The 20,299-nt window shown below is 46.5% G+C and overlaps 1 protein-coding gene across 2 annotated transcripts in view; it reads left to right on the plus strand.

Moving 5' to 3' along the window:
- The first annotated feature begins 478 nt into the window (after positions 1 to 478).
- APOB (apolipoprotein B) overlaps positions 479 to 20,299 on the plus strand; it is a 41,997-nt gene continuing 22,176 nt past the window's right edge. The window contains exons 1-18 of one of the 2 annotated variants that reach the window (XM_070799086.1): positions 479 to 681; positions 1,007 to 1,045; positions 2,067 to 2,182; positions 3,501 to 3,646; positions 6,202 to 6,355; positions 7,374 to 7,529; positions 8,211 to 8,335; positions 9,028 to 9,113; positions 10,409 to 10,628; positions 11,363 to 11,590; positions 11,813 to 11,930; positions 12,052 to 12,198; positions 13,586 to 13,797; positions 14,056 to 14,293; positions 14,823 to 14,999; positions 16,436 to 16,627; positions 17,517 to 17,684; positions 18,361 to 18,572. In XM_070799086.1, coding sequence (XP_070655187.1) covers positions 609 to 681; positions 1,007 to 1,045; positions 2,067 to 2,182; positions 3,501 to 3,646; positions 6,202 to 6,355; positions 7,374 to 7,529; positions 8,211 to 8,335; positions 9,028 to 9,113; positions 10,409 to 10,628; positions 11,363 to 11,590; positions 11,813 to 11,930; positions 12,052 to 12,198; positions 13,586 to 13,797; positions 14,056 to 14,293; positions 14,823 to 14,999; positions 16,436 to 16,627; positions 17,517 to 17,684; positions 18,361 to 18,572 — 2,807 coding nt within the window. In that variant the 5' untranslated portion in view covers positions 479 to 608. The remainder of the gene's footprint in view (positions 682 to 1,006; positions 1,046 to 2,066; positions 2,183 to 3,500; positions 3,647 to 6,201; positions 6,356 to 7,373; positions 7,530 to 8,210; positions 8,336 to 9,027; positions 9,114 to 10,408; positions 10,629 to 11,362; positions 11,591 to 11,812; positions 11,931 to 12,051; positions 12,199 to 13,585; positions 13,798 to 14,055; positions 14,294 to 14,822; positions 15,000 to 16,435; positions 16,628 to 17,516; positions 17,685 to 18,360; positions 18,573 to 20,299) is intronic. The other variant, XM_070799087.1, reaches the window with a different exon arrangement.

Consider the following 20,299-nt stretch of genomic DNA (forward strand, 5'->3'; position numbering starts at 1 on the left):
TCCTCCAGATGGACTGAGTCCAGGGCAGGTGACCCAGAGCCTTGGGTACTGATCTGGGTTAGAGGCCCCTAGGCAACCTCAAAGTCCACCAGGTAGGAAGGAAGTTGGGGTGGGGGGAAGGTCTCCACCTAGATGCTGGGAAGGACTAGCCATCCAGTGGCTACAGAGTCCATGCAAGGAGTAGGGACAGGCTTCATCCTGCGCTCAGTCGTCTCCCTGGGTCAGGGCAGTCTCCCCGGGCCCTGAGACCCCCGAGGACAGGCCAGGGGAGAGGCGGGGCCCCAGTGGCCCTGGAGGAGTCTGGGCTGAGCCCCCTCACCGGCCCCTCCTCAGGGCTCAGAGCCGGGCCTGGTGCGGAAAAGCAAACAGGCCCTGGTCGCTGCCCTTTGGACCTTTTGCAATTTGCCCGGTGCTCCTTCAGCTGCAGCCCTGGGAGGGCGGCCTCAGGCCTCGTATAAATAGGGCCCTGGGCGCCGGCCGTCCATTCCCACTGCAGGTGCAAGTGTGGGTCCAGGGCTGCCTGTGGGCGCCCGTCCCCCAGAGCCAGTGAGCAGCGCCGAGGCCAGGCCCAGACAGCAGGCGGGAGGGAGACACCACCCAGGTTGGCCATGGGCGCCCCGAGGCCTGCGGTGCTGCTGCTGCTGCTGCTGCTGTTCCTGGATGCCGCCAACGCCCAGGCCAGTGAGTGAGGCCACCCAGTCCCCAGGGTGCGGGGCAAGGGATGGAGGACCAGGGGCCCGAAGCCAGGGCCGGAGTGGTGGCTGGGGCAGCTTGGTCCCGGGACAGAGGGAGGGCAGCCCGAGGATGGAAGGACAGGGGCACAGGACCAGCTGCGGGGGGGCTCCTCTAGACTCAGGGTGGGGTCGGGGAGGTGATGGGAGGGACGGAGGATTCTTCAAAGCCTTCTTCCCTGCTAGAGGTTAATGCAGCGGTCCTCCTGGTCAGACCCTAGGACCCAGCTGGAAGAAAGGGAAAACCTACAGTTGCCTTTCTCCCTTTCTTACAGGAGATGAAGTGCTGGAAAATGTCAGCCCCAGCTGTCCAAGTAAGGCATTTCCCCCTGAGCTGGGAAGGGCGCGCCCCACCCCACCCCCCGACCCTCGACCCCCGACTCCTCCCTCTGCACCTCAGATCACTGAAACACCGTGATGCTGTAATTGGTGTACACTGCTCTGACCCCACGAAGCCAGGTCCTGGAGCCTCTGTCCCCTTGAGGGGATCTCAGCTCTTTCACTCACCCTTCCCCTCTGTCCCAAACTTTCAGCCTGGGGATAGGATGGGGAAGGGACCTGTTGGTCCGTGGGCACTTTAAAGAGACTGTTTGTCAGGGACTAATCATTAATCTGAAGCACAAGAGGAAATGCTGACTTTAACCTTCGTAGATGCTCACCCTGGGATTTGTATTTACCTGACCCCTAAGGGTCAAAGGAGACGGCCTTGCAGTGGTACCCTGTATTCTCCGGAAAGAGCGGGATGCTAACCTCTGATGGGGCAGCACTGCCATCTCGTGGGCGTCTGGCATCACTGCATCTGGACTCGGGACCCAGATGTTCTTTCTCTCAAATTGTTCAGGAAATTTCTCTCAAGCACAGCGGAAACCTCCAGAAATTCCTTCTTGGGGGTTTCTTAAGTCAGCCAGATACCCTTGATGCTTAGTGAACTTTGCCTCAGATATTTGGTAGAATCTAAAAAGAGCCACAGAGTTAGAGTATTTTCATGCTGAAAAGGCAGTGAGAGATATATTTGCTTTATTCTGTCAACTCTCAATTTTCCAAGGAGTCTTTCCTGTAGACTGTCTGAACCTCATTACTTGACACTCCCTGCCTTGTGCTTCAGATTATATATTCAAGGAATACCAGTTAATTTAAATATTAGCCTCAGCACTGTCGTAACGGAGAAGTTAAATCTATAAAGAAAAATTAAGTATAAGGCAAAATTAATTGAAAATAATTGGAGTTTAATTACCATTTTTCATTATCTGTGCCACTATCCTTCTATGCCCAGGATTGAATATCCTTGGGCGAGTTATTTCTGCCATGTAGCTGATGGATTTCTCCTCATTGTAGAAGATGCAGTGCGATTCAAGCACCTCAGGAAATATGTCTATAACTATGAAGCTGAGAGTTCCAGTGGTGTCCCTGGGACTGCTGATTCAAGAAGCACCACCAAGATCAACTGCAAGGTACGAGGGGAGAGGGAAGACCACTGGAGGACCCTGGAGCCCAGGGCAGAGCAAACCTGGCTTGTGCCAGGACTGTCATAACCTCTAAGTTCTGAACTGGCCCTCAGTTTGCAAGTCAGCTTCTGTGCTGAGAAGTTGTCTGCCTCTGCCTGCAGTGCGGGAGACCCGGGTTCAATCCCTGGGTCAAGAAGATCCCCTAGAGAAGGAAATGGCAATCCACTCCAGTACTTTTGCCTAGAAAAATCCTATGGACAGAGAAGCCTGGTAGTCCATGGAGTCGCAAGGAGTCGGACATGACTGAGCGACTTCACTTTCACTTTCACTTTTCTTTCCGAGCTGTAATTAGAATATGTGATCTAAAATGTCAAGATTGCAGACCAATAGATTTAACATTTTAAGAGATGTCCAGTGGGTGAGCATCCCAGGAAAGCATTCTGGAGTGTGGCTTTTATCATCTAACTGAAATAGTATCTACAACTAAAAACAAACAGAACAGAAAATTTTAAACGTGCAGTTTGTTCTCAGATAAAACTTCACCAGTTGTTGAGACAGACTGTACTCGTATCCATGTTCTGTGGAACAGATCTAAGGGCAACTATTGGGGTTCATGTGGGAAAGAGAAGTCAAACCGGGCCGCCCTCTTATTTTTAGGGCACCGGCATCTGTGCTGTCAGGTAAGGTAGCCATTAGTCACAGGCGACTATTTAAATTGAATAAAAGTTGCTACTTGGCTATATTTAAATATAAAATAAAAAGTTTTAAATAAATAAAAATCAGTTGAATAAAAGTAAAAATTCACACTGGTGTATTTAGTCACACTAACTGTATTTCAAATGCCCAGTTGGCCCCCACACCTAGTGGCTCCTATATTGGATAGTGAGAAAGCAGACCATCTCCAGCACTGCAGAAAGCTCTTTAAACCGCGCCGGGTAACACAGAGGGAACTACTTAAACTCCAGCTGTATGGGAAGCTCAGAATAGGCCCGGAAAAATACACATGGTCTTGGATTTTTGGTTTTTCCACTGACATGAAGGAAGCATTTACTGTTGAAACCAATGATAGCCCTCCTCCTGCCTCCTGGTTTTCTTCCAAACCCTCACTCCTCAGCTGCATTTCTTCCAGCCAGTTGTACCTCTTTATATTAACAGGGAGTACATTTAGAACCAATAAAAAGTTATCATCCTTTGCATACAAAGGGGAAAACTTCAGAAGTATGGTGTCCCGTGGAACATGGGAAAGGTCAGAAAGCCCTGAGCTGGGGAGGAGTGTTGTGTCCTTGGTGGAGAATCTTAATGTACTGTTACCCTGTCTTCTCAGGTGGAGCTGGAGGTCCCCCAACTCTGCAACTTCATCCTGAAGACGAGTGACTGCACCCTGAAAGAGGTGGATGGCCTCAACCCTGAGGGCAAGGCCTTGCTGAAGAAGACCAAGAACTCTGAGGAGTTTGCTGCTGCGATGTCCAAGTAAGATGTGGGCATGTGCGTTCAAATTTCTGAGCCCCGGGCATCATGGCATGTGTTTCGCATGAGTGTGTGTGTGTGTCCAAGGGAGACATGAGTATGTGTTTATTGTTGGGCACATATGTAAATACACGTATTTGTACTCTATTCACCATAGAACAGGGAATTGCTGAGTTTTCACAACAATCAAAAAGAGGGAAGTAGTCTTTACCCTCCCCTACTGAAGTTTCCCTAATTATCATTTAAATATGGTTCTAAAAGATCTCACACTTTAAAACTCCTTGAGACAAAAAAGCTGAGATGGTTTGTTTAAACAAGTGAATTCATGTTTAAAGAATGAAACAAGACTGTGCCTGGTGGTCCTCAGAGAGGGTCCGGGCAGGACTTGCTGTGACCAAACATGGCTCGGCTCAGCAGAGAACACTAGCTTCAAGGGGTCCGGGGAGAGCCACGGCCTGAGCGGGTCCCCCTCCAGGGCTGACGTCCTGCCAGTGCACGCTGACCAGACCTTTCCTGTTGCTTACAGCCGGCAGCGCTTCTGACTGATCAGTGTTCATGGTGTGTTGGTTGTTGGATTTTTTTGAACATCACCCCTGCCTCATCTCCAGATCACAGTTTGCAGTGTCTCCTGCATTGCAGGCAGATTCTTTTCCATCTGAGCCACCAGGGAAGCCCTTGTAGTGCCCTAAGTGTGTGCAAATACAGACAGTCATGGGGTTGTTGATTTGGTAACAATGGACACTCCTTCCCTGCCTATCTTTCAATTTGTTAAACCTTAGACTTGGAAGCCAAAATAGGCCCTGGTGCTTCTGTCTCTTACCAGCACATCTTATTGCATCCAAGACTTGGAAGCATTGGAGGGAGTGGGGCTGCAGTGATGGAAGGGGGTAGGAGTTGCTCTCTGGTCTTTGTCTGTTAGTTGCTCTGACTTTGACTAGTTGCTCCAGTTATGTTCGACTTAAAACCCCATGGACTGTAGCCCTCCAGGCTCCTCTATCCATGGAATTCTCCAGGCAAGAATATTGGACTGGGTAGCCATTCCCTTCTCCAGGGGATCTTCCCAACCCAGAGAACAGGGCCTCCCACATTGCAGGCAGATTCTTTACCATCTGAGCCACCAGGGAAGTCTTCTTTGGTCCTTACCCTCATCCAAACAAAAAAGACTCCTGCTTTTGGCCACCTTGAGGCTTTCCTGTGAGCCTGTGTCACAGTGTCTGGAATTTTCTGAGAGGATGTAGGGCTGTGGGAAGCATCCCTCATCTCTTTTTCTTTCTTCTGACTCAGCTAGAGCAGGTGGTGCCAGGCTCTCTGAAATCCCCTAGGGAAGTCCCCAAAGAAAGGTCCCTAAAATCAGAGTTGACCCAGGCTTTAGCCATAGCCTGAGATCATATGAAAGTGAAGGAATGTCCAACAAATGTATGGAAAGAAGCTCCAGTTCGCTGGTGGTCAGGAGATGAAATTAATGCAACAAGATATTTATCACCTTATACTCACTTATACCCTTAAGACTACAGAAACTTAAAACAGCAATAGCACCTATTGCTGGCAAGCCTGTGAGGCAAAGCATACCCTCACACATTGCTGCTGCAAAGGAGTGCCTTTAGTCAATTGAGTAAATTATAATGAAAAATACTTGGAGCCTTTGACATAGCTAAAAAGAAAAGTAGTAACATGTGAAGATAGATGCATAAGAATGTTTGTATCAGTGTTGTTGGTGGGGCAAAAAAATTTAAACACCCAGGAAGAGAAAAGGTGAATGCCATCAAATAGGAGACTATCTGAATAAAGAATAGATAACCACAGAGTGGACTGTTATACAGCTTTGTAAAAAGAACCTGTTAGAGTGCTACCAGATGACTCAAGGATTTTCTTTTTTTTTTTTTTTTTTACATTTTAAGTAGATTTTTATGATTAAAGTCTTTTTTTTAATTTTATTTTATTTTTAAACTTTACAAATTGTATTAGTTTTGCCAAATATCAAAATGAATCCGCCACAGGTATACATGTGTTCCCCATCCTGAACCCTTCTCCCTCCTCCCTCCCCATACCATCCCTCTGGGTCGTCCCAGTGCACTAGCCGCAAGCATCCAGTATCGTGCATCGAACCTGGACTTCATGGAGTAGAATTAAATGAGAAGCACAAGATAAACACAAGTATGCATGATGCCATGCCATTTGGATAAAACCAGCAGTGACAAACTATTTCTATGAAGGCGTTTTCACTCCCACGCTTCTGTATAAGATCATATGAGTGTGGAGACATGAATGGAATGCCCAGTGGGGTGTTCTGTGGGGAGCGTGGCTGCAGAGCCTGATATGGGGAGAGAGAGGGACTGGGTGAGCCTAGCCAAGCCAAAAAAAAAAAAAAAGGAAAAGAAATGAAAGAATACCAGAAGCATACACATACTTGTATACTTTTTTGAAAATATATGTATATGTGCTGATATTTATCAAAAACAATGTAAAAAGAAAATAGTAAAAAGGAGGCTGCAAAGCCACCTAGCCTATGGCTCACGGTAGAGAAGGGACCCTCGGTGACCATACTCTCTCTGCACCAGGTACGACCTCAAGCTGGCTGTTCCTGAAGGCAAGCAAGTTCTACTTTACCCAGAGAAAGAAGAGCCTAAACACATCCTCAACATCAAGAGGGGCATCATCTCTGCCCTCCTGCTTCCCCCAGAAACAGAAGAGGCTAAGCAAGTGTTATTTCTGGTGAGAATTTTAAAAGCTGATAATAGTGGTCCTTTGAACTCCTCTTCATATAATGGAGCTGGGTTCCACTTATACGTCAACTGGATCGTGGGCTCAGCTGCATGGCTAGTTACACAGGAGGCCCTGTATTGGTGTGAAACATGTTGCTCAGAGCTCCCCTGGTTTCCGGGCTCACTGAGGGCCCAGCCCACACAGCCTGAGCAGGTTGGGTCTAATTTTATAGCAGTTTCCGGGGAGTCCTGACCACCCTACCCTCTGTTTGATTTTGTTATGTTTCCACAAGGTGGAGCACAGTAAGGCCTGTGTGTGTGTGTGTGTGTGTGTGTGTGTGTGTGTGTGTGTATGCAATTTTTGGCCACACTCTGCAACATATGGGATCTTAGTTCACTGACCAGGGATTGAACCTGTGCCCCTTGCATTGGAAGGCAGAGTCTTAACCACTGGACCACCAACGAAGTCCCCTGTGCGCATTTTAAACACAGAAAATAATTGAATCTATTTGTCAGCCTCTTTTAAGAATCCCAGGTTTTGCTCTGAGGATGCATTCAGCTTAGTTCAGTCCCGTGAACATTTTTGAGCTCTTACTGTGTTCTGAGCTCTGTCTGCACTCCACGGGGAGCAGACACTGCTGCATCCCGCAGGGGCCCCTGCACATGGAGGTCTCAGGTTCTGGGGGGAGAACCAAGACACATACAACACAAAGCGGATTGGAGTACATGCCATAAATGAGAGATGGAGAAAAGGCTCCGAGAGCACAGAATATGCAACCAGTGTTGGCCGGGCCCTAGGAGGGCAGGGAGGTGTACCTCAGAGCCAGGACCACCCTTAAGAGGTTTTCTCATGCCCACCCTGTGCCCGGGAACCAACCGCACCCATGTTCTGTCCAAGAGGACGAAGCTTTCTCCCAGATCCGTGTTGCCCTTGCCTTTTCTTACAGGCTTCTTTCCCAGCCCCACCCCAAGCACCTAAAGATGGTTCCCTGCATTGAGTACACTTGTTGTATCTCCTGCTGCCCTAGGATACCGTGTATGGAAACTGCTCCACAGACTTTACTGTTAAAACGAAGAAGGGAAATGTGGCAACAGAAATATCTATTGAAAGAAACCTGGAGAAGTGTGATCACTTCCAGCCCATTAGCACGGGAGTTAGCCCACTCGCTTTGATTAGAGGCATGGTAAGTTTCACATCAGCATTGCTATGCACACTGGCAGCAGCCTCTTCGTTATTAACATTACGGAATGTTAGAGCTAGAAGGGATCCCAGAGAAAAAATTCTAGGCAGAGAAAACATAAGGAGCGTAGGAACAGGTGTGAAGTGTTCGTGTGCGGTAGGACAGGGAGTCATGTTAGATGTGTGCATGCATTCTAAGTCATTTCAGTCATGTCTGACTTTTTGCAACCCCGTGGACTGTAGCCTGCCAGGCTCCTCTGTCCATGGGATTCTCCAGGCAAGAATACTGGAGCGGGTTGCCATGCCCTTCTCCAGGGGATGTTCCCAACCCTGGGAACAATCAAACGCATGTTTCATTGTGTTTCCTTCATTGGCAAGCAGGTTCTTTACTACTAGTGACACCTAGGAAGCCCCATGTGCTGGATTCCAGGTTATAAATACTTTGTACAGATCAGAAGTCTCCTGGAGTGAAATAAGGAAAGTCTACAGCCAGACTCAGCTTTTGGGTTTTCATCCCCTTGACTAAAAGTCAAGTATGAAGCTCTCTTCTCTCTCTGAGTTTATCTAGTGGTACAGAACCCCTGTTCCCCCACTTTCTTCCCTGAAGGGAAATACATATGGGAGAAGACTCAGGTTCAAGCCCCAGGGACTGATGAAAATGCTTTTCCCCTGATCCCATTCACAGACCCGCCCCTTGTCAACACTGATTGGCAGCAGCCAGTCCTGCCGGTACACCCTGGACCCAAGGAAGAAGCACGTGTCAGAAGCTATCTGCAATGAGCAACACCTATTCCTGCCCTTCTCCTACAAGTAGGTCCCCGGCTGTAGCCCCGATTCCTTATTTATGGGGCCATTAGGAGCTGAATGCTTCTCGGTGCCCTGTTGCAAGCTAGGCTGTGCCTGGGAGGAGGTGTGAAAAGGTACAAAACAAAATGTATTTCTGTCCTCCTGTCTCAAGCTAATAGGCCGTTTGGTAGGAAAGACTTAGGCATGAGGAACAATTCAAAACCAACAAAAGATATCTGAGATCCAGACTTTAAGGGCTAGAGATCAGGAAAAACTGGAACCATTACTAGCTGCTCAGGTTAGAAAGGCTTTACAGAAGATGTTGGAATTGGCCTAGAGACTTACATATCCATTTTGCAAACTGGTCAGCCAACTAGTGTTGACTGAGTAACCACTATCTATATTCTTAGCACTGAACTATGGGAGATCACAGAAGAATTTTGGAGCTTAGTGCTGGTTCATTCCCTCTGGGCACTCTGGAACGGTGGAGAGTGTAAGGTGCATGTGTCCTTCTGATGGAAGGACAGCCAGCATGACCAGAAGGAGCTGTTGCTGTTCACAGGGGGTCAAGGACAGCTGGATATAAATAAGTATGGTTTGAAAGGGGAGCAGGATTTGGGGAGGAGCAGAGATAGGGGAGACATTCCACGTGAAGAGCAGAGGATGCAGCGGGGAGCCTGGCCATCCGTGACGTGCTGTGATTCCTGTGTTGCCAGGAACAAATACGGGATGATGGCACAGGTCACACAGACTTTGAAACTTGAAAACACACCTAAGATCAACAGCCGCTTCTTTGAGGAAGGTAAGGTGTGATGGTTGCCAGGGTTGGGAAACCTGCCCATGGGGTACCAACCATGGCTTAGCTCCTTGCTGGGCCCTGTGAGAGTCCTGGGCTCTGGGCTTCTGGCCATGGGCCATTCTCCTGAGAAAGCCTGTTCATTTCAGAATGTCAGGTGGCAATGGGATTTATCCCTTTCCCCTTTAGGAAAGGAGAGAGTTCTCCCAAAGCTCCCTGGCTTTAGGAAGTAGGAAACTGGCCTCCCAAGTCCACCTTTGGTAAATTGGACAGCTGGGCCTGAGCGAGGTAGGGCAAATGGGAAAGGTCAGGAATCAGTCTTTAGAGCTGAAGGGAACTACAGAAACCAACCTCGGCCTGCACCTGTCTTGTATGTCAGTGAGCCATGTGCCCTACCTCATTCTCAGCCACCTGTGGTGTCAGGTGGTGGCAGCATGTGCCTTTATACCCATTCTACGGAAGGAAAGGGATGCACAGAGAGGCTTGGTGATGTATTCAAAGTCACAGACTGTTAGAGGCGGTACAGAATGGGCCTCCAGGTCTAGTCTAAGTCAGGACTCCTTCCTCCTCACCACCGATTCACCCACCTCCTGGGCAGAGGTGAGAACAGGGTGATGGAGGGAACACAAAACATCCCCCCAACACACACACACAAACTGCCATTAGACCCAGTGGAAAGACAGGACAGGTGAGGGCCAGTGAGTCTAGCCTCCGCTGTTATGTCAGCAGCACCTCCTCACCAGTTCTTTTGGGCAAAAAGGTCATTCAATCCAATACAAGTCGAACAAGCCTGGATTCAATCCCAGCTCTGCCTCTTACACCCAGAAAGGTCTTGGGCATGGTAAGTGGCTCACCTCTGGGTCTTAGTTCCCTTACCTTTAAATTGAGGAATAATATTAACACTGGACTTCCCAAGTGGTGCTCGTGGTAAAGAACCCGGCTGCCAGTGCAGGAGATGTAAGAGACTGAGGCTCAATCCCTGGCTTGGGAAGATCCCCTGGAGAAGGACATGGCACCCACTCCAGTATTCTTGCCTGGAGAATCCCATGGAAAAGGGAGCCTGGCAGGCTACGGTCTATGGGGTTGCAAAGAGTCCGACACGACTGAAGCAACAGCAGGTATGCACAATATTCATGCTAATCACAAGGAGAGGGTGGCAAGTTAGGGAAACACTGAAGTCAGAGGCTTCTTTTCTCCGCCCCCCTCTTGCTGACCCCTCCTGGATCTCCAGCTTCTAGAAGAAAGATGAGGTTGAGATGCAGGGGTAAGCTGGAATCCCTCTGACACACTCCTCCTTCCAGGCACTGAGGCAGTGGGTCTTGCCTTTGAGAGCACCAGGTCCACGTCACCTCCAAACCACGCTGAGGCCATTGTGAAGACACTCCAGGAGCTGCAGAAACTGCACGTCTCTGAGCAGAATGCCCAGAGAGCCAACCTCTTCCATAAACTAGTGACCGAGCTGCGAGGCCTCAGCAGTGAGGCGGTCACCTCCCTCTTGCCGAAGCTGATCGAGGTGTCCAGGTATTTCTCGAGCAGTCGCAGTTCAAACCTTCATAGATTATGAGCCCATGGGAGCTGGCTGAGACCTCGGCCAGACAATCTCAGAAACCATTGAAATTTCAACCCATTTAATCAATTGAGTCAGTCAGTAAATGTTTGCTTGATAGAGAAATGTCAGCTAAGGTGTCTAGAGATACATGGGTAACACACACGCATACATTGCATCCAAGGTAGATAAATATTTATGTGTTGAGATAGGAGGAAAATCTTTCCCACATTTTAATGGGTATCTTTAATCCCTCATTCTATAATGAGTACCCTGGGAAGTGTGAGAGGAAAAGAAGTCTGTGTTTTCTGGAAGCCTGTAGGCTAGAGGAGAGAGAACTCAAGCAAACCAAATAATACCATGACTTCTCTTTACTTCAGTGCAGTCTTAGTGCTGTGAAGGTCAGAGAAGGGACTGGGGACTGGGCGAGTGTTTATGTGGCATGTTCCATCTTCTGACCAAAGGGTAACAGTCCTCTCTGGTGTTGAGTCCAGGGGGTCCTTCTTCAGACTTTGCTCCGTGGTGCTTCTCCAGGGGATGCTACTTATGGGGAAGGCCTCTCTGTTCTCTAGGGATCTGAGTTAGATTCTGGAAGATGGTTGGATTTGGATCTTGAATAAGGGAATTCCTGACAGAGGGAACACTGTGGGCCAAGGAGGTTTTAGCTGCCTAGAAGGTGATCTTTCTTTCTCTGCCCTTTTCTTCCCAGTCCCATCACTTTACAAGCCTTGATTCAGTGTGGACAGCCCCAGTGCTACACTCACATCCTCCAGTGGCTGAAAAATGAGAGAGCCAACCCCCTTCTGATAGATGCCGTGACCTACCTGGTGGCCCTGATCCCAGAGCCCTCGGCCGAGAGGCTGCGGGAGGTCTTTAACACCGCAAGAGTGCAGCAGAGCCGGCTCACGTTTTATGCTCTGAGTCACATGATCAACAAGTGAGTTTTCCACTGGTTCTCCTCGTAGGAGCAAAGGATGACCCCATGTGTCAGTATTCTGTTTGTACCCTCCCCCCACTTGCAAATTCTGATACTTACCCTTTCGTTTGTCTACTGGTCAATTTTGAAAGTAATGACTTGAAATAAGAAATCAGCGAACATCAGTGTATATTTTAAGATAAACCTGGCTATGCTTGCTGAATCCTAACTCTTCTTCTGTAGCTATCATAAGACAAACCCTACATGGACACAGGACCTGCTGGAAATTGCTGATTACCTGTCAGAACAGATTGGCAATGACTGCACTGGGAACGAAGATCTCACCTACCTGATTCTGAGGGTATTTTCAGTTTTTTGTGTGTTGGTTTTGTATAATAGGCATCATTTCAAACACACTTTTTCTGTCTACCCCTCACTGCACCTTCTGTGCCCTGATTCTCTCTTGTTTATTTTCAATGCAGGTCATAGGAAATATTGGTAAAACCATGGAGCAACTAACCCCCAAACTCACATCTTCAGTCCTGAAATGTATCAGAAGTGAACAGCCATCCCTGGTGATTCAGAAGGCTGCCATCCAGGCCCTGCGGAAAATGGAGCTTAGTGACGAGGTAAGGTCAGCAGAAGAGGGCCGAAAATGACGAGTTGATTCAGATTGACAAAGATTTGGAATGAGATTCTAAATCTCACCATTCTACTGACTTTTTTCTGCTGCTGCTACTGCTAAGTCGCTTCAGTTGTGTCCAACTCTGAGTGACCCCAGAGACGGCAGCCCACCAGGCTCCCCCGTCCCTGGGATTCTCCAGGCAAGAACACTGGAGTGGGTTGCCATTTCCTTCTCCAATGCGTGAAAGTAAAAAGTGAAAGTGACGTCGCTCAGTCATGTCCGACTCCTAGCGACCTCATGGACTGCAGCCTACCAGACTCCTCCGTCCATGGGATTTTTCAGGCAAGAGTACTGGAGTGGGGTGCCATTGCCTTCTCCGGACTTTATTCTACTGCTGTTTAATTGCAAATTTCAATACACCTATTGACTGCCTGGGGCTTCCAGATGGCTCAGTGCTAAAGAATATTCCTGCCAATGTAGGAAACACAGGTTTGATCCCTGGGTGGGAAAGATCCCCTGGAAAAGGAAATGGCAACCCACTGCACTATTCTTCTCTGGAAAATCCCATGGACAGTTAGCGAGGTACAGTCAATGGGGTTACAAGAAGAGACTAAACAATTGACTGCCTAACCATATGCAGACATGAGAAAAATAGTTGACCTTCCTGCTACTTCAGCAGGCAAAGTGTGATTTTTTTCACTACCTGCTGTCCTCTCGCCAGATTGACCATCACTCCCATCTTGGGAAAACATGTCTGATTTTTTTCCCCCAATTTCCCTAGACTAAGAGAGTCAAACTGGCCCCCAAAGGTGGTGATGGTGATTCCACAGCTTTGCAGACAACCTGACTTACTTATTAGCATCAAATTCTCCTGATTTCTCCTTACCTTTACCCTCATATTGAAATAATTTATGTTAAAACATCTTTATCTTCAGTTAGTGGCAGATCTCCAACAAGTCATAACTTGGCCATAACTTGTGTATTTTAATGCAGTTGAATTCAGCATGCATATTTTTTAAGATTCTTTTTGATGTAGACTATATTAAAGTCTTTACTGAATTTGTTACAATATTGCTTCTGTTTTATGTTTTGGTTTTTTGGCCACAAGGCATTTGGGAACCTCAGCTGCCCAACCAGGGATTGAACCCACACCCCCCTGCATTGGAAGGCAAAGTCTTAACCACTGACCACCAGGGAAGCCCCTCAACATACATTTGATAGGTGTCTTTTGAGAACCCTTCCTTGAGCTGGTTGCTCTGGGTGAAGAAGGTTCAGTAACAGCATTTGAAGAATTCAGAGAGAGAAATCCCACTTGCAAAATAAGATCAGGCATGTTTGCCAGACATGTTCCATGTTCTGACAGTGATGATAGTCTTGTCTTTGGGCCACAGGTCCGGGAAGTCCTTCTCCAGACTTTCCTCGATGACACCTCTCCAGGGGATAAGCGGCTGGCTGCCTACCTCATGCTGATGGGGAGTCCTTCCCAGTCGGATATTAGCAAAATCACCCAACTTCTCTCTGGGGAACAGAATGAGCAAGTGAAGAACTTTGTGGCTTCCCACATCGCCAACATCTTAAACTCAGAAGATTTGTACGTCCAGGAGTAAGTAAAGTGATTTTCCTGCATCTGCCTCAAGGGGCTGAAATTCCAAACCTCAATTCTGATTTAGCCACTGCCTGCCCTTTACAGGCTGTTCTTTCTTCTGGAACCAACATCTGTGTGAAAGTGCAGCAGATCTGAGCCAAGCTTTGGGGGCAAATAAAACCCAGAGAGTTTGGTAGAGAATGGAAATCCACGTTGACTTGGGAGAGAGTAACATGATGTGTGTCAGCTCAAAATACTCTCCTTCTTTTTATCTAGCTTGAAAAGCTTAGTGGAAGAAGCTCTGAAAAAATCTCAGCTTCCAACTATCATGGATTTCAAGAAATTTTCCCGGAGCTATCAGTTTTCCAAATCGATTTCTCTGCCATCACTTGACCTGGTCTCAGCCAAAATCGAAGGAAATCTTATATTTGATCCAAACAATTACCTTCCTAAAGAAAGCATGCTGAAAACGACCCTCAAAGTCTTTGGATTTGCTTCAGCTGACCTCTTTGAGGTATGTGTGGGCCTGAACCAGAGTCTTATGTTTTCTAGCCCATTCTGGCCTACATCATAAATAGTCAAGTCAAGGGAGCCATGAGCCAGTTACAGGAGGAACAAGAATCATCAGGCAGTGATACCATCACTTCTTTCCCTCCCCCCTCTTCTTCCTGCCTCCCCACTAGGGGCCATGTGGAGCACGACTCCTTATATGAACGGAAGTGCAATGTCTCAGAAAAGCACTTACACCCTAAATCCAAGGGTTCAAACCCCAAATTCACCCCCAAACCAGAATCTTCAGTTTAACTATATATCCCCTCTGAACCTTAGCTGCCTCTTCCAAAAAACAAGCACATAATAGGTTTTGCCTTGCAAGATTCTGGTGAGATTTAAATAAGACAACTCCTGTGGAGTGCTCAGGTCAACTCCTGCCCAGTAGCATTCACAAAGTACTTGTTTAATAAATTGAGCATAAATAGGGGAATGGGAGATGGACAGACAACAGAGAAACCTGATGGTGTTTCTTGCCTGATTTTCTCTCTCAGATTGGTTTGGAAGGAAAAGGTTTTGAACCAACACTTGAAGCTCTTTTTGGGAAGGAAGGATTTTTCCCAGACAGTGTCAACAAGGCTTTGTACTGGGTTAACGGTCGAGTTCCTGATCGTGTCTCCAAGGTCTTGGTGGACCACTTTGGCTACACCAAAGATGATAAACATGAGCAGGTATGCTTTACATATCCTCTCAAGGAAAGCTTTGGGTCTCAATGCGAAAATGTCCTTATCTAAGCCTGGAAATCATCAAAGCACTATCTAACCAAAGTGACAACTATGGCTATTACTAACCAGTCCAGTGGGAATAAGAGACAGTATCCTCTGCAGTGATGGGCCTTCTGGAGATTCAGTCTGCCCAGAGTCCAGGCTCATTAGAGGCTCTCTAGCATAATGATTAAGAATGTGAACTCTGGGGCATGGGTTTGAAATCTAACCTCACTCTCTTCAAGCTCTGCATACCTGGGCAAGTTGCTTGATGTTATATCTGTTTCCACATCCCCAGAATGCTAATAATAACTTATATCCTTCACAAGGATACTTAAAGACTAAATGAACTAAAGTATGTAAAAAGCTAAACAAAGCCCCTGACTCTTGTGTTGATTATTCAAGAAGCAGATACTATTATAATTTTGAAATTCATATTTTCACTATTATTAACTACTTTCTTTGGCTCTCACCCACATCCGTGCACTAGCTGATGGAGGCAGAATCCTCTTTGAAGTTGGCATAAGCCTCCACTTAAGGAGCAGAAAATAGATTGTGTGATCTGGACCTTCTTATTCTTTAACTCTTTGCTGTCCAAAGCATGGTCCAGTCATTGGCATCACAGCAATGCTTGTTAGAAATGCAGGTTCTCAGGCCCTACTGGGCTGTATGGAATCAGAACTTGCATTTGAATGAGAACCCCAAAATGACCAGTGTACACATTTCAGTTTGAGAAGCAGGGTGGTAATTTACTCCCCGATGCTCACCTCCATCTCCTAATTTACTCACCTCCACTTGAGGCTGAGGGTCTTTGATCTGTTTTGGGTTTCTCAATCACTCTTTGTTTCTCTGATGCCTAAGCACCAGTCTATGGAATTCTTATCTCTAAGAACTTACCTAGATCAGAGCTTCCCTAGATGAGATGTGTTTCAAGCTTTTGGCCAATGTATACAGCAGCTATGCTTTCCCAGGAAATCCCTAGTGGTTTTCCTTTGTTGGAGGAGAGAAGGAGTAAGCAGGGGAGGGGATGGGGGACAGAGGATCTTCTAATCTTGGGGAGCCATAGGGATCCTGGCATGCTGGAGAACAGAGATCACCTATGCCTACATCATAGATCACTTGAATGCCTACATCATTCAAGTTAAGAACAGTGTGGAAGCACCATTGTCCCTGACGAGACCTTAGTTTTTTGTTGGTTTTTTTTTTTTTTTTATGTCAGTTTGGAGGAGCTGTCTGTCTTTTGATAAAAGGTGGGGGCCTGGTTTCAGTGTCTGCCCCACGTCCCCACTACGAGGGTTTATATTTAGGCTCATCACAGCTGCAACAGGGAGGTCCCACACCTTATCCCAAGGGTGTTTGACAGCACTCACACCTCACTAGACATTTTGTTGTTAAAATCCCAGGACATGGTCAATGGAGTCATGTTCAACGTTGAGAAGCTGGTCAAAGATCTGAAATCCAAAGATTTCCCAGAAGCCAGAGCCTACCTCCGCATCTTGGGAGAAGAGCTTGGCTTTGTCAAACTCCATGACCTCCAACTCCTGGGGAAGTTGCTGCTGAAAGGTGTTCGTACCCTGCAGGGGATCCCTCAGATGGTAAGTGGACCATCATAGGGTGATGGGTTAGCCTGGGCTCTGTTGAGATCTCCAGACTCCCTTAAGATCCCAGTCATGCAGACCAGAGAAAGTGCTTGTGCTTCCTTCAGAGATGCAAGTTTGTCTTAAATGTCAGTGAAAAAGATTCCTGGATTCCTAAGGAATTGATAGCATTTAGAAATTAAGCTATTCATCATATATCTATTAACAGCATTCATTTGTTCATGTGGAAAACAGTCCTAAGTGTATCTCTCTACCTAGAGAGATATGCTTTAATATTTAAATGATGAAGTGATTATGAAAAAAGTATGTAGAAAACTGCAGTCCATTGTCTAAATATTCATAATTATTAGTTTATTTAAAAGGGAGAAAATATCCAAATATACTCCCTAGGATATAACGAATAATAATGTGGCTTTCATAAAAGAGATCTCAAGTTATTTTCCAGAGATGTTATAAAGAATAAACACTAATGCATACTGATATGTACATCATCTAAATAGCTCGTCAGTTTTAAAAAAACTGGTTTGACCATAATATATTGTGCTGCAAGTATTCCAATGCCAAATAATCAGAATTAAGTCATGCCATGCAATGATACTTAAAGTTCACAAATCTCAGAGGCCCAGAAATAGTCTTGAAATGCCCTTTGAATCCCCAGTTGAAAATGACATGATATCTATCCAGGGCAAATTTTTGTATTTCAATTTGTTGAAATCAATAATCATTCATCTTTATTTATTAAGCTATTCAGCTAATTAAAATATGCTAGTCCCTTTCATTCTATCTGGATAAAGAAGAATAACTATTGTCTGACATAGGGGAGGCTGCATTTCGGAAAGCCTACTTCAATGAGGCTTACTTTCACTCTCTCCTGTATGATATATAGATTAAAGAGCTCATAAGGAAAGGTTCAACAAGTGACTTGTTCCTTCACTACATCTTCATGGACAATGCCTTTGAACTCCCCACTGGACTTGGATTACAACTGCAAGTGTCCTCCTCCGGCATCATCACTCCTGGAATCAAAGCTGGAGTGAAACTGGAAGTAGCTGATGTAAGAATCTGTTCACTTTCCTCCAGGGCAGGTGTCTTGTGCAATTTAAAAAGGTGTTTGCAATTCAAAACGAAGTGCATCATCATTGGAATCACCTCATTAACTTTTCTTTTTTTAACGTATTTTTTAATTTAATTGGAGGAAAATTGCTTTACTGTGTTCTGTTGGTTTCTGCCATACAATATTGTGACTCAGCCATAATTATACATATATCACCTCCCTCTTGAGCCCCTCTCCCCTCCCCCGACTCCACCCCTCGAGGTCATCATAGAGCACCAGGCTGGGCTCCCTGTGTTGTACAGCAACTTCTCGCCAGCTGTCTATTTTACACATGGTAGTGTGTTTGTGTTGATGAACATTAGGCTTCCACCAGGTTGCACCTAGCAACTTCCGCTCAGGCATGGCTATAACATGAGAACTAAGTGTTTCGGTCATCTTTGTATCCTGTTATACTTAAAGTTAACGTGGGTACTTCCTGGTCCTGGGTATCAGTCTGGCCCTGAAGGACTGAGAACATGGCTTTTCCTCCCACAAACACATCTCAGTAATGCTTCCTCTGGTGTGAGCCATCCAGAGATTCTTCCCAGAAGTGGGAAGCTGTGGGGGGAGTGGTGATCTGACTGCAGGGGACTGAGGTTATTGAACCAAGCTGATTAGGTCATTGTCTGACTTACAGATGCAGGCAGAACTGGTGACAAAGCCATCTGTGTCTGTGGAGTTTGTGACAAACATGGGCATCGTCATCCCAGACTTTGCCAGGAGCGGGGTGCAGATGAACACCAACTTCTTCCATGAAACAGGCCTGGAAGCACGAGTAGTCCTAAAAGCCGGGCAGCTGAAGTTCATCATTCCTTCTCCCAAGAGGCCAGTCAGGCTGTTCAGTGGCAGGTAATTCTTTCACTTAGATCTGACCAGCCAGCTTGGTAGAAGAAATTATGACTGCAGGGTTTGGCCAAGCTACACAGTTGATTGAGAAAATTCAGGCCCCAGTGGATCTTGATGGGAGGCGGGGGGAATGGGGTGAGAGAAGGTACTGGATTACCTGCTTTTAACCTGCCTAGACTCACTACAGTTTCCTCAGAGAAGGTACTGGATTACCTGTCCTAGACTCACTGCATAATTAAAGTTTCCTAGACTTTTCATATTCCACTAAGCTGAGACTTCAGACCTACTGATTAATTAGTTGCCATTAGATTGTATTTTCTTGTGTGATTTTTTTTTGAGAATGGAAAAAAAAAAAAAAAACACTAGCTATAGAGAAAACATCCTTGGGAAATGAACATTTTTCCCAAGGAAAATACCAAAGGACATACCAATCTACAATGGCAAGTTCAGTAGATAAAGCATGAAAGTCCTAATCTACTGACTGTGGGAGGCGACCTCCTATTGAGAGCTCCATGGTAAATATAATCCTCAAACATGGATTTACCTCAGTGTTTCCATATTTTGGACACTTTTTAATTAATAATTATTATGTTCACTGAACTCTAACCCCCTGAATGCTTTGCAAGAGTGTTATCAAATATAAGACAAATGGAGACCATTTTACTCTCATTCTCTTTCTGCCTCCACAATAAAACTGTTATATAAGGACACATTAATTTATCAGTTCAAATATAGTGAGATAAGCGGCGACTGTCAAGTGAAGGCTGAGTTAGAGGAAGCAGGAGAGGACCATGACGTTGTGTATTGTGGAGCCTGTGGCAGTTAGGGAAAGCATTCTGGAGAAAGCCACACTTCAGCTGATCCCTGGAAGCCGTGTGGGAGTTACCCAGACAAAAGAGAAAAGAATGAATGCTCCCAGGCAAAGAGAAAAGCACCTGCAGTGACCTGAAGGAAACTGAAGGAAAAATGTGGTTCCAGGAACTACAAGAAAAGTTCCATGTGGTCAAGTGCATGGGAAATACAATGAAAGAGGATGTGAGAGGCTGGCAGGGGTCAGCCTTGTGAGCCATCTTCAGGAGTGTGGGCTCTTCTGAAGGCAAAAGGGTTGAAAGTGGGCGTGTAAATGAGGTAAGGTTGGTGTTTTAGAAAACTCTGACTCTGGAGTGGGAGATGGGTCGAGAGGAGGCGTGGCCAGAGCAGAAAGATGAGTCAGGAGCCTGGTTACAACCCCATGCTGGGGGAGATGGTAGTGCCACACCTGATGAGGGCAGGCAGACAGAGCAATGAACTGACCCCAGAAATCCTTAGGAGGTGGAAACTTGGTGATCGACTGGATGCAGGGAGTGGAGTGGACGGGGCGGGGTGAGGAAAAAGAAGGAGTCAGGAGGAGTCAGGGGTGCTCGTCATTGAAATAGAGACTAAAGAAGCAAAGCAGTTGGTGAGGGGGATAAGGACAAATGCCATTTTCAACACACTGGCTTGGAAGTCGTGGGAGACTGAGAATACCCAGCTGTCGTCAGATCCATAGGTCTGAGCTCAGTGCAAATGTCTGAACTATAAATACATATCTGGGCATCACTGGCACATAGAGGTTGTTGAAATCAAACAGTGATTCATGTAGAGTAAGGCATGAGGGACTAGGACAAGAACAGATAGAATATACACATGTAAAAGGAAGAGGCATACACAGCAAAGAGTGATAAGGGGTGACCGAAGCCATAAACGGTCAC

Source organism: Bos indicus, chromosome 11, assembly GCF_029378745.1.
Source record: "Bos indicus isolate NIAB-ARS_2022 breed Sahiwal x Tharparkar chromosome 11, NIAB-ARS_B.indTharparkar_mat_pri_1.0, whole genome shotgun sequence".
NCBI classification, from domain to species: domain Eukaryota; kingdom Metazoa; phylum Chordata; class Mammalia; order Artiodactyla; family Bovidae; genus Bos; species Bos indicus.